Below are 14,460 nucleotides of genomic sequence, written 5' to 3' on the forward strand. Positions count from 1 at the left end.
GACCTCATCAGTGACTGCATAACAACCTGCTCCACTTATAGGTAACCCTCTACAGCTAAGGTAAAATGAGCATAAATTGTGTGATTAATGTGCGTTTGGACATGATTAGTGGAATAATTGTTGTGATTAATTAACTTTGACAACCCTGGGCTAGTTTGGATACGGCAAAATCCGATAAGAGTACAATATAAAATTATATATTTATATATATAAATTGTATTGGCGTCTACAAAATGTCACCGTATACAGTGGAAGCTCAATGAACAAACCCCTCATTGTACAAACTTTTCTATTTACAAACCACGGACCTAATGAAAATATGTTTTGTTGTCGAATCTTGTTTCATTGTAAGGACGGTTCATCCACCCATTGTGTGCCTTGCAGCACAGCTATTTTGTGCCCGGCAGAACATCCATTACTCATTCAGTCAGATCAACACTGCTGTCGTTAGCTACTGTGCTACTTTCTTTGCTTTTTAAGTGTTTTTTTATTAGGGTGTGTGTGTGTGTGTGTGTGTGTGTGTGTGTGTGTGTGTGTGTGTGTGTGTGTGTGTGTCCTAGGCATGACGTTAAAGTGCATCCGGCAGTGGAGGCTCCTCTAGGGGGTCTTAGGGTACTGTTACCCCAGGTGGCCCTTGGCAAAGGCCTAGTACCTGACTGCCCCCTAGCCAGGGATACGGTTAGGACCTCAACGGCGGAGCAGGCGGAAGACGGTAGATTTAAGAACTACCACAACGGTCCCCAGTCGTCTTGGACTCCATGCCACTGGACCCTGACCCGATTCTGTCAAGGATCGTGTGGTGACTGTCTGTGCACCAGTCTCCCCACGTAAAACAAAGTCACGCACAGGCATCCTCCATAAAGGGATACACCCCTACCAGGAGGATCGCCGTACTCGTTCGAGTGACCGCCGATGATGGTGTGTGTGTGTGCGTGTGTGTGCATGTTGGCGGGATGAGGACAATTTATTTTATTTTATTTTCACATTTATTTTATCATTGTGTTTATTATTATTTATTTACAGTATATTGTGTACAAAAAATAAAAACTTTTACAAAAATATGGACTTTTGTCGAGGCTGTAGCTATTGGGGGAATGTGTTTCAATATACAAACTTTTCTATGTATGAACCTTGTTCAAAAAACAATTAAGTCCATGAATCGAGGTTCCACTCAACCTTACAACAAGACACCCTACACCAGGCCTGGGCAATTATTTTAACTCGGGGGCCACATTTAGAGAAAAAAATGTGTTTGGGGGCCGGTATATCTATTTTTAGGGACACTAATACAAAACCTCACAATAATGTCTGATTGAATGCTAAAAACGTTATGACAGACCGCCTTAAAAAACGTAATGGAATGTTACATGTTTCTATGAACGATAAAACACTGAATATTGACAAAATTTTCGATCAACATATTTTACAATCAAGTGAAACGCAACAAAAATGCAACAAACAGTGAAATATGAACGTGAAGGGTACAAAATAAACCCCACCTACAATCTGATACATCTGATATATCACAAGCTTTAGAACTTTGTTGTGAAAATCTCCTTCCGCGTCTGTGGAAACACTTCCCACCCACACTGCTCGGTGCCTCGTCTGAGCTGCTGTAACAGATTACCATAGTAACTAATTAGATGACCATAGTAACTAATTAGATTACCATAGTAACTAATTAGATTACCATAGCAACTGGTATATCTGTGATGATGGGTTTTTAACATGTAAAGCGACTTTGAGTACTTAGAAAAGCGCTATATAAATCCCAGGGATTATTATATCATCCAAAAGCACAGATTCCAACCATTGAAATACTTTGTATAGTTCAAGACTTACGGTCATTAGAAAACATCACTGCACATCATAATGTCAGCTACAGTTTCCATCTTAAAGATCTAAAAAAAAATATTTGGGAATGTCCGGCAGGCCAGATTGAAAAGCTTAACAGGCCGCATGTGGCCCCCGGGCCTTAATTTGCCCGGGTCTGCCCTACACACTTTATTGCGGCAAACGTGGTTCTGCAACTCTTCTTCTCTCTTGGGCTGGCGCTAACTAGCAGGCAAACACCCCTGCCCCCAATAGACCAACTCCTGAATTACACCTCCGAAGCGTACATAATATTCCTGTTGCTCTTATTCAGCAGTGGTTCTCAACCTTTTTTCAGTGATGTACCCCCTGTGAATTTTTTTTCATTCAAGTACCCCCTAATCAGAGCAAAGCATTTTTGGTTGAAAAAAAGAGATAAAGAAGTAAAATACAGCACTATGTCATCAGTTTCTGATTTATTAATTGTATAACAGTGCAAAATATTGCTAATTTGTAGTGGTCTTTCTTGAACTATTTGAAAAAAAAGATAGGTTTGTATTTATATTTATAAAGGATTTTTGAATTGTTGCTATTTTTAGAATATTAAAAAAAAATCTCAAGTACCCCTTGGCATACCTTCAAGTACCCCCAGGGGTATGCGTACCCCCATTTGAGAACCACTGTTATACAGTATGTAAAAATATGCACAAATGCAGGAAAAAAAATCATTCATTATCAACTATTTTCTTGTTGTCTCTGATGAAAGTCACAAGTAAATGTGCAAGGAACTGTTGGCTTTGATTTCCAGTTCGGCTGTGCCGACAACAGCTTATGTCAACAATCGCTTATGTCGATGTCTGTTTGCCAGTCTGAAGGGCGTGGAGGTAAGGTGATAAGCCTTAACACAACTGAAAGTACAATAGTCTTTTTCAGAGGGTTCAGAACACAGGAAGAGGAAGAGGACATTTAAATATTATGTTTACTATAATTACAGCTTAAGGCTGAGCCGATGTTTTCATTCAGTGACATTTTGAAATGTCACAATAACTTGGGCCCAGACTCCGGAAGCCAAACAGGGGAGTTCTAAATGTACACTTGACCTCACTTAACTGATGAGTGAAACACAATGTGATCATTCTTGGTCACTTTTTTAGCCTTTTTTGGGCCACTTTGGGGCGCTAAGCAGAATTTTATTTTGAAATGTAAAATAAATTTTAAAAAATTAATTTACACATTTTTTCAGACACCTGCCCAGCTGGGATTCAAACCAAGCACTTCTGCTTACAAGACTAACACAGCACACCACGGGGTGTTTGTGGAAGTCAGGACACATTACCATACACTTTTCAGTGACAGAGCAGGGAGAGGCTTGAAATATGTTACATATAAAGCGCCCTGTCATTCATTCATTAAAATTTCCGATGCGTTTATTCACACTAAACGGGGTCCCCCGTTGATGGCGGGGCCCCGTGCACAACGAGCGATCTGCAGATAGGGAGCGGTGGCCCTGCTTTTTAGACCCACAAGTAATTAAACCACAACACAAGGAGTGGAGAATTCTTATCTTTTATTCATTGTGTTCTGAGAAAAAGAGTCACAATAATAAAAAAAAAATACTTCAGAATTGTAGTTTTTGAAAGCATGGAACACTTGAATTCACATTTTGAATGTTGCATGATATAAGTGCTTCTCTTTAAATGATTGTAAGACACATTTACACCATATTTTTTTTTAACAGTGCTTCAGCTCAAGGTCCAAAATGTTGTATAGGACTCCTTTTATTTACATATATATATATATATATATATATATATATATATATATATATATATATATATATATATATATATATATATATATATATATATATATATATATATCACCAGTGACGGTGTTTTAGCAAGTGAGTTAAGCGTTAACTGCAACTATAACTTGGTTTTCAATGAAAACTCTAATCAGTAAAAAGACCTTTTGAAAAAAAATCAGAGTGCCATCAATTATGTTCTGAGTGCCAAAATTAAAGGCACTTTTTAAATTTGTTTTTGAATCATACATTTTGCCTCCTGGGGCTCGGAGCATTGTTTGTTTTTGTTCTTTGTAATAAATAATGTCCAATAAGGAATACAAAACAACTGTAACATCCATGTTGAATTGTTGAAGGAGGTTAATTAAACCTACATAAATACAGTTAGCTTAAATAAATAAATTAAATGTATAAATATAACCGTTTACTGTACAGGAAGAAAGAAAAAAATAATGCACTTGTGCGGGAAAATATAAAATGCTGCCTGTTTGTTTTGTTTTTTTCCAGACAAAAATTCCAGATTGTGCTCTCGTTGTTAATGAAATGGATTCAGTTCAGTCTGAAAGTTGTCTTCACACAGTCAGGAAGCAGCAAATGTTCCTTCTTCGTCTTCCTTTCCTTCTCCTTCCTCGGTGCTCACACTTCTCCATTCTAGTCCACCCTGCGGCCTGTGCAGTATTTCCACTTTCAGATGTGGCCGTCTTCTCCCCGAGGCCGACAGGAAAACGCTGAGCTGTCCATATTTTATGAATGTGAACATCCAGCAAAGGGTGAAGCAGACACCCTCAGTTCCCTTTCTTCATCTGTCTGCGTTCCTTTCATGTTCTGGAGGACCCTTCTTCTCTTATCCTTCTATTTTGAGGTAGTATCTCCACTCCTTTGCCTGACATGACGGGATAAAAGAAAGTCAAATATAAGTTCAATGGTTCAAATCAACCAATACCAAACACGTTTGTCAAGAGTGTGATTTTTGCCCTGCTTTTAACTACACTGTGATTTTTATTTGCGGCTATTTAATACCTATTGTGTTTAGGCTCACGGGAATGCTGGAGCCTATCCCAGCTGACTTTGGGCAATGCCCTTAACCTTTCAGAAAACATAATTCATTCATTTTGTAAAACTCAGGCTGTTTTAGGTCTCGAGAAAGCTGAAGCCTATCCTAGCTTTTGACCATACACTACCAACAGCCATTCATTAATTTCCCACCCCTTTTTGGGGAAGTTGGAGTCTATACCAGTTAACTTTGCATGGGCTAATCCCAGCTGACATTGTGTAATGGGTAGACTACACCCTGGACTGGTCATGTCAGCTGTGTGAACCAACACACTACCAGCATTATCTTCTTTAGAGTCACAGGGATGCTGGAGCCTATCCTATTTAAATTAGCTGTACGAACCACTGCACTACCACGACACCATCTGCCAACTTCATGTATTCATTTTCCACTGCTTATGTTCTACAGGTAACACGGGTCAGCTGGAGCCTATCCCAGGTGCCTTTGCGTACACCCTTGATCGGTCATTCCAGCTGTGTGAATCACTACAGTACCAATATTATCCTGTTCGGAGACACAGGGAAGCTGGAGCCCATCCCAGTTATTTTAACTTGGATCGACTATGCCTTTCTGACAACATGATTTATTTTCTACTGATTTTTTCGGTTCAGGTTCAAGGGTGATGTCAGCTGTGTGAACTCGTACACTACCAATAATATCCTGTTCAGTGTCATAGCTGGAACCTATTCCATACACCAGTTGACTTAGCAATATGAAACCGCCACACGACCAATAGCTTTTCTGACAACATGATTCATTTTTCCACTGATTTTCCGGTTCAGGTTTCAAGGGTGATGTCAGCTGTGTGAACTCGTACACTACCAATAATATCCTGTTCAGTGTCGTAGCTGGAACCTATTCCATACACCAGTTGACTTGAAACGCCGCACGACCAATTAGCTTTTCTGACAACATGCTTAATTTTCTACTGCAGGTACACAAGTGATGCCAGCTGTATTAACTACTATAGTGCCAAGATTATCCAGTTTAAGGTCAGGGGGAAGCTAGAGCCTTATACAAATTGACTTAGCAGATCCACAACACTACCACTTGCCCTTCTGAAAACATGGTTCAATTCATCCTATTGATTATCCTGTTCAGGTTCACAGATGATGTCAGCTGTATGAACTACTACACTATCAAGATTATCCTGCTCAAAGTCCCAGGGAAGCTCGAGCCTACCGCAGTTAACTCAGCAGTATGAACCACTACACTACCAGTAGCCCTCTTGACAACATGCGTCATTTTCTGTCCTGTTCAGGTTCAAGGGTGAGCTGGAGCCATCTGACTTAGGGCGTGTGAACTCCTACACTGCCAACAGACTCCTTCAATGCTCTGAATGTAGGATTTATTAACTGAGATTGTACTCACCCTTCATTGTCTCTTCAGTGGCTGGACGCTAACCCTAACTTGACTTTCTCCTCACTCTCTACATCATACGCTCCCCGCTTGTGAAACCTGGAATCAATCAGAAAACGGGGCTCCGCCTTATTATACCACAAGAACAGCCCTTCATCCCTGGCGCATATGTTTGTGTGTGTGTGTGTGCGTGCGTGTGCGTGCGTTTGTTCCACAAGTATCAGGCTCACCTGAGCATGAGTAAAAGGCCGATGATGGTCAGGCAGATGGACGACAGCACCACAGCTACAACAGCCAGAGCGGTGGTGCGGTTGTAGCCCTCCTGAGGCTTCTCCACAGGCAGGGTGAAGAACTCACACCTTTTCCCGGAGTAGCTCAGGTGACACCTGCATGGGGACGAGAGCGCCGTTCATAATCCGTCTCAAGGACAAGGGATCCATTATTTAAATTTGTCTTAACTATTAAATGAACCTAAAATATGACTTATTTTATCTTTGTGGGAAATGTTGGACGCAATGTGTTGTCAAGCTTATGAGATGCGATGCAAGTACGGACGTATCGGAATCGCTATGAATCTGAGGGTAACATGTCCTCCTGTCCACAGCGCCATTTGAACCCATGATGCTCTCTGAACCGTGTCAGGTCAACCGACCATTGAGATTTTTCTCATAAACTGTGCAATCGTTAGTGTATAAGTATTTATTGAGCAGATTCAACAATACCGTGGTGATAATAATGATAAAATGTTGGTAATATTGTTACATCTATGCTATTATTCATTACATCATCAAATATGTATGTCAATTATCATTGCTGTAAAGTACTGGGAAAGCAGGAAAGGGTGCAACTATTAGAACGTTGATTCTCCAACTGTGGTACACGGACTTCATCGAGTGGTAGGCCAAAAAAAATCACCTGATTAAAGTAAAGTGTTTTACTGTCCTATATTCAAACACAGTGTTTCTGTTGAAATGGTGTGTAGTGTTGCGGTGGCCAAAAATACTAAACATCTTGAATAAAACCTCTGCCTTATTTTCAGTGAATATTTAGGCCTACTACGCAACTGCACCGGCCGTCCCGGGGGGGGGGGGACGGACGGTATTTTTAGGAGTATAAGTCGCTCCGGAGTATAAGTCGCACCGGCCGAAAATGCATAATAAAGAAGGAAAAAAACATATATAAGTCGCACTGGAGTATAAGTCGCATATTTTGGGGAAATTTATTTGATAAAACCCAACACCAAGAATAGACATTTGAAAGGCAATTTCAAATAAATAAAGAATAGTGAACAACAGGCTGAATAAGTGTACGTTATATGACGCATAAATAACCAACTGAGAACGTGCCTGGTATGTTAACGTAACATATTATGGTAAGAGTCATTCAAATAACTATAACATATAGAACATGCTATACGTTTACCAAACAATCTGTCACTCCTAATCGCTAAATCCCATGAAATCTTATACGTCTAGTCTCTTACGTGAATGAGCTAAATAATATTATTTGATATGTTACGGTAATGTGTTAATAATTTCACACATAAGTCGCTCCTGAGTATAAGTCGCACCAAACTATGAAAAAAACTGCGACTTATAGTCCGAAAAATACGGTATATCCCATTGGGTTGAGTTTTTCCTTGCCCTGATGTGGGATCTGAGCCGAGGATGTCGTCGTGGCTTGTGCAGCCCTTTGAGACACTTGTGATTAAGGGCTATATAAATAAACATTGATTGATTGATTGATTGATTGATTGATTGATTGATTGATTGATTGATTGAAGTGTAAGCCACTGTGACAGAATTGTTCATTTTTTTAAACGTTTTTATTTTTTATAAATAGCTGTGATGATAATGTCAAGGAGGGATTTCTAATCACTGCTATGTTGGAATTCTTATTAATATCGACACTGTTGTTGATATTATTCATTTTTGATTGACTACTTTTGGATTGTTTTGTGTCATGTTTGTGTGTCCTCTCAATTGCTCTGTTGATTGCTATTCTGAATGTTGCTGGGCCGAGTTTGGTTTTGGAATTGTATTATTTTGGTATTATTGTGTATTATTTCGTTGGAGTGATTAATAATAATTTTTTTAAAAAGGACAAGCCGCTATACCAGACCTGGGCAAATTAAGGCCCGGGGGCCACATGCGGCCCATTAAGCTTTTCAATCTGGCCCGCCAGACATTCCCAAATAATTTTTTTTAGATCTTTAAGATGGAAACTATAGCTGCCATTATGATGTGCAGTGATTTTTTCAAAGGACCGTAAGTCTTGAACTATACAAAGTATTTCAACGGTTGGAATCTCCGCTTTTGCATGATATTCTAGTTACTATGGTAATCTAAGTCACAGCAGGTACCAAGCAGTGTGGGTGGAGGCGTTTCCACAGAGTGTTTCCAGAGTGTCAGCCTGAAATGCAGGTGTCAGGGACAGACGCGGAAGGAGATTTTTACAACAAAGTTCTAAAGCTTAGTGATGTATCAGATACATCAGATTGTAGGTGGGTTTATTTGTACCCTTCACGTTCATATTTTGCTGTTTTGTTGCATTTTTGTTCCATGAGTGGGTGTGACGTTCATATGTTGTCAATATTCAGTGTTTTATCGTTTGTAGTTAATATTGTAAATCCCACATTCTCTATTTTCATGTACATTCTGGGTGTCTCATTCAGAAAAAAAAAATTTTTTAATTCCATTCCTTTTTTTAAGGCGGTCTGTCATAACGTTTTTAGCATTCAATCAAACATTATTGTGAGGTTTTGTATTAGTGTTCCTAAAAATAGACGTTTTTTTTTCTCTAAATTTGGCCCCTGAGTCAAAATAATTGCCCAGGCCTGTGCTATACTCACACACAAGATGGTTGTCGGAGGTCTCTCAGGTACCGACAGGTGCCGTGAATGCAGAAGTCTTTGTACTTCCTCAGGCAGGGATCCCTCTTCTTTCCTTTCCCCTTCCCCCGCTTTCGCCCTTTCGCCCTTCTTCTCGCTCCCTCCGGGTTTTCCGCCTCCAGGATGGCAGATGGATCTTTGGGTTTGCTCGACATAGCGACTTTTAAAAAAAAAAAGTGTATCTTATTATGACATTCCATCAATTTGTAATAATAACTTCGGGGTGTGTGTGAGCTTTACCTCTTGGCACTTCCGTTTCATAATCCCCGGATGTGCTTTCATCATAATCCTCTCCATCATAGTAGTATTCATCACCATACTCCTCATCCTCCTCCAACATAGCGGCTTCTCCTGTGCGCTCCTCCTCCTCCTCCACCACTTCCCCCGGCCTTCTGTCCTCGCTCACATCCAGGAAGTTGATGACAGCCGTGTGCTGCTGCCTGTCGCTGTCGTACCTGTCCACCGCCGCGCCGCACGCCTGTCTGGACGCCACTGCAGCGAGGAGGAGGAAACGACAACAACAGTTAGGAGAGCTGCACAGATTGTCAAAAGTGGGTAAGAGTGGGCCAAGGTGGGCGGGGTTTTAAATGGGACAAGTTGAAACATGCTCCTGAAGCTCAGATGGAGGGCGGGGGGGAGACTTCATGTTAGTCATAGGGGTTGGTGATACTACTTTGAATTGAATGGGATTTTGCCTTGAAAACACAGGATTTTAGGCCAATAAAAATGTAATGAATGAACAAATACTTTATTGAAATACAAGAATACAACATGCAATATGCATATTCCCTTTTATTATATACAATTGTGCAAATCAAGTAAACTTCAAATCTAAGCACCCTGTCAGCATGGCAAATTGTATATATTTTATCAACTTTATATACAAATAAATATTTCTGAACATCAATCCCCGGCCGAGTCATACCAAAGACTACAAAGTATGGGACCCATTTGTTGTGTTGTGTTTATGTTGTGTTACGGTGCGGGTGTTCTCCCGAAATGTGTTTTGTCATTCTTGTTTGGTGTGGGTTCACAGTGTGGCGCATATTTGTAACAGTGTTAAAGTTGTTTATACGGTCACCCTCAGTGTGACCTGTATGGCTGTTGACCAAGTACGCCTTGCATTCACTTGTGTGTGTGAAAAGCCGTAGATATTATGTGATTAAAAATGGGACCCATTACCTCCCTGCTTGGCACCCAGCATCAAGGGGTTGGAATTGGGGGTTAAACCACCAAATGATTCCCGAGCGCGGCCGCCGCTGCTGCTCACCGCTCCCCTCACCTCCCAGGGGGTGAACATGGGGATGGGTCAAACGCAGAGGGTAATTTCGCCACACCCAGTGCGTGTGTGACAATCATTGGGACTTTTTTAACTTCATAACCTGAAATATGTGTGTTTGAACCCACACCTTATACCTACTAATACCCACAATTTGTTATGCTTTACATTCAAATGCATGAGCAGTCGGTATAGCTAAGAATATGAGTTAAAAATAAGCATATCCACTTACATAAGAGCATGCTCTCAAATAGAGACGACCCCTTCAGCCAACCGGTTGGCCAAAAGGTGAGGAGGTGATCGAGTCATTCTAATATTACCACCATTAATACAACATAAACAAACAAACTTACCCAGAGAGTGAAGCAGTAAAAGCACCACAGTCCAAATCCTCATGGTGACAATTCTTCCCAGATTACTTTTTTTTTAGTGGAAAAATACCTTCTTTTTTTTTAAAGGTAAAAAAAAAAAATGTTGATAAAGTTCCACTCACTCCGGGTTACAAATAATCCTGTTTTTTTTTTTTGGATTTTTTTTTTCCTCTGGTAATACAATTTTATTCCGCCTCTGGGTGTTGTTTTACACGGCCGGTGCGTGTCAGACGTGGAGGGAAAGAGCGTCGGAGCAGGGACTCCCGCGTATTTATGGGACTGCTCGCCTTTGACCACGCCCACAGAGATACACGCACACACACGCTTGCAAGTCAGTGATGAGCATGATGCTCCCTTTCACTCGTTTGAGACGAAAGTGGAAATAAATGTAAAAAAAAATGAAAATTTAAATTAAAAAAATTACTTTTTTTTTGTATTAACACCGCAGTGGAGACTATTCTTCCTGAGGTCCAGGCAAAAAAAACCATCACATAATCACAAAACAAAAGATTACAATGCAGTGCAACATGATCAATAATAAAATGTTGTAATACAAAAATAGCAACAACAAAAAAACAAAAAAAACAATAACTTTGAGTTTACATAATAATGTCCATACCAAAAATTTTAAAAAAAAGGGCAATATAAAAATAGATATATATTTTTTGCAAATTTACAGATTTGTATGTGTGTAAATTATCGTTTTTGTGGTATCGACTATAAATAAATATCGTAACTATATTTATTCGTCATTTATACATCATATGTGATCATTCAAAAAAATAATAATAATAAAAAGCTATCTGTCAAGAAGCAACTAACAAAACTTGCAAGTCAGTGATGAGCACTCGTTTAGAGACGAAAGTGGAAATAAATGTAAAAAAAAACATGAAAACATGTATTCATAGTTTAGTTTAGTTTATTAAGTATCCCCATTAGGTCCAGGCAAAAAACATCACATAATCACAAAACAAAAGATTACAATGCAGTGCAACTTCATCAATAATAAAATGTTGTAATACAAAAATAGCAACAACAACAACAACAAAAACAATAACTTTGAGTTTACATAATAATGTCCATACCAAAAATTTAAAAAAGGGGCAATATAAAAATAGATATATATTTTTTGCAATTTCACAGATTTGTATTCATTTGTTTTTGTGGTCCATTTTCTACCGCTTATTCCCTTCGGGGTCGCGGGTGTGCTGGAGCCTATCTCATCTACAATCGGGTGGAAGGCGGGGTACACCCTGGACAAGTCCCCACCTCATCGCAGGGCCAACACAGATAGAAAGACAACATTCACACTTACATTCACACACTAGGGCAATTTTTGTGGTATCGACTATAAATAAATATGGTAACTATATTTATTCGTCATTTATACATCACATGTTCCTTGATTGCACTTAAATGTAGAGTATATGTAGAATATATTTATATTATTCATATATTATATATTATATAAATTATATTATTTATTATTTGTATTATTATTATTGTATATTGTGAGCGAACTGTGGTGCTGAATTTCCCCCAGGGATCAATAAAGTACTTTCTATTCTATTCTATCTATATGTGATCATTAAAAAAAATAAAAATAAAAAGCTATCTATCAAGAAGCAATTAACAAAACTTGCAGTTATGTTGTTATAAAATATAAATTCAATAATAGCAAACGTCGGCTAACCAAATCTCATTAGCTAATGCGCATGTGTTGCGCGCTGTAGTTGACGTTATTGCGTGCTACCGGAAGTGGGCAGGATATAACTCTTACCACACTTTAGAAAGTTCGTCGTGTAAAAGTTTGCATACAGCCCGTTTTTAATTGGACTTTGGCATATTTCAAAATCAATTAAAAATCGATGAGACGTTTTATGACAGTGCGCTAATTTGCTTTGTGACCTGGCTATAACACAAAGTTAAATTGTATTCATATATTTAGCATATTTTGACCTACATTGGATTGGTTTGAAAATATTTAATGAACAAACTGTACACTTTTTGTAAAAAAAAATAAAAAATGTTTGAAAAACAATTTGTTTTAGTGTCAGTTTTAACTCCTACTCAGAAATCCTTGTGGCTTTGAATAATCCAGAGTAAAAGTTTACTAATCACTAACAGATGCAAGTAAATTATCCACCCACCATTTATAACCACTAAAAAAGTGAAGACGAAGACAAAAAGTTGACACTGTAAGAACACAAAGGGGAAGATGACAGCGTGACAGATATTACACTGCCCACTAGCACCGTCACGTGGTGAACCATTGTACCGTGGTTTTAAGTGGGTTTTGTCATTAGCCACCATTAATGTACATCACATACATCTCGGTCGCACAATAAATACAATTAAGTACTTAATAATAGCGTGGCGTCTTAGGTAATCGAGCAGTTGTCTAGAAAATGTAGGGTTCCCGGTTCGAATCCATCCTTGTCATTTCTGTTATATCGTTGGGCAAGACACTTCACACTGGTGCATGGATGTGTGTGGCAGGACTCCCTCGTCAAAAATATTCTTAATCAAAATGGGACATTCAATTGATCAAAAGGGTAGGTCAACATAGGTAAAAGAAGGTAAAATAGGGTAAAAAAAAGAAAAAGTGGGTACTAGGGGTGTGGGGGAAAATAAATTCGAATTCGAATCGTGATTCAGAATTGATTCTCATTTTTTAAAAATCGATGTTTTTATTTATTTATTTATTTTTTATTTATTTATTTTATTTATTTATTTTTAATTAATCAATCCAACAAAATAATACACAGCAATACCATAACAATGCAATCCAATTCCAAAACCAAACCCGACCCAGCAACACTCAGAACTGCAATAAACAGAGCAATTGAGAGGAGACACAAACACGACACAGAACAAACCAAAAGTAGTGAAACAAAAATGAATATTATCAACAACAGTATCAATATTAGTTACAATTTCAACATAGCAGTGATTAAAAATCCCTCATTGACATTATCATTAAAAAGTCATACATTTTAGTTTCTGAAACCGATACCGATAATTTCGGATATTACATTTTAAAGCATTTATCGTCCGATAATATCGGCAGCCCGATATTATCGGATATTTCTAATTAGAACCTAAATGGGGAAAAAAAGAAAATTGGATAAAATTGCTATGGTATGAAAAGGGGTAGGATTAAATAAACTCTGCTTCTTCCTACTCCTTTTCGGATGCGCTGTAATGAAAAAACTGGAAATGTGTGGTCCATTACATTGTATCGGCAGGCCGATATTATCGGCAGATAAATGCTTTAAAATGTAATATCGGAAATTATCGGTATCGGGTTTTTTTTATTATCGGTATCGTTTTTTTAAAAAAAAAAAAATTTTTTGTTTAAAATAAATCATCATAAAAATTACAATTAGTGCACCAACCCAAAAAACCTCCCTCCCCCATTTACACTCATTCACACAAAAGGGTTGTTTCTTTCTGTTATTAATATTCTGGTTCCTACATTATATATAGTCTGCAAGGGATACAGTCCGTAAGCACACATGATTGTGCGTGCTGCTGGTCCACTAATAGTACTAACCTTTAACAGTTAATTTTACTCGTTTTTATTAATTACTAGTTTCTATGTAACTGTTTTTATATTGTTTTACTTTCTTTTGTATTCAAGAAATGTTTTTTTAATTTATTTATCTTGTTTTATTCTATTATTATTTTTAAAAACGACCTTATATACCTGGTTGTCCAAATTAGGCATAATAATGTGTTAATTCCACGACTGCATATATCGATATCGGTTGATATAGGTATCGGTAATTAAAGATTTGGACAATATCAGAATATCGGATATCGGCAAAAAGCAATTATCGGACATCCCTAGTATCGTATGCATGTTCGAAATAAACTGAAACTGAACTG

At 38.3% G+C, this 14,460-nt stretch overlaps 1 protein-coding gene across 2 annotated transcripts; it reads right to left on the reverse strand.

The window, feature by feature from the left end:
• Positions 1–3,698: 3,698 nt before the first annotated feature.
• hbegfa (heparin-binding EGF-like growth factor a) lies at positions 3,699–10,798 on the reverse strand. Of its 2 annotated transcripts, XM_062043763.1 has the most exons (6): positions 10,552–10,798; positions 9,160–9,411; positions 8,881–9,079; positions 6,260–6,415; positions 6,042–6,128; positions 3,699–4,499 (listed from the first exon to the last, which is right to left on the reverse strand). In XM_062043763.1, the coding sequence occupies exons 1-5, from the start codon at positions 10,592–10,594 to the stop codon at positions 6,056–6,058; spliced, it is 723 nt and encodes a 240-aa protein (XP_061899747.1). In that variant the 5' UTR covers positions 10,595–10,798; the 3' UTR covers positions 3,699–4,499; positions 6,042–6,055. The 2 variants fall into 2 exon arrangements, with proteins under 2 accessions (XP_061899747.1, XP_061899748.1); XM_062043764.1 differs by lacking the exon at positions 6,042–6,128.
• Between the last annotated feature and the right edge of the window lie 3,662 nt (positions 10,799–14,460).

The sequence above is a fragment of the Entelurus aequoreus genome, linkage group LG04 (assembly GCF_033978785.1).
Source record: "Entelurus aequoreus isolate RoL-2023_Sb linkage group LG04, RoL_Eaeq_v1.1, whole genome shotgun sequence".
In the NCBI taxonomy this organism is placed as follows: Eukaryota; Metazoa; Chordata; class Actinopteri; order Syngnathiformes; family Syngnathidae; genus Entelurus; species Entelurus aequoreus.

Coding starts and splice junctions, on each gene's coding strand:
- hbegfa (XM_062043763.1), bottom strand. CDS start 10,594: ATGAGGATTTGGACTGTGGTGCTTTTACTGCTTCACTCTCTGG. Junction 6,416..8,880: donor CTCCGACAACCATCTTGTGT/GTGAGTATAGCA, acceptor GTCCCCATGCAG/GTGTCACCTGAGCTACTCCG. Junction 6,129..6,259: donor GGCCTTTTACTCATGCTCAG/GTGAGCCTGATA, acceptor GATTGATTCCAG/GTTTCACAAGCGGGGAGCGT.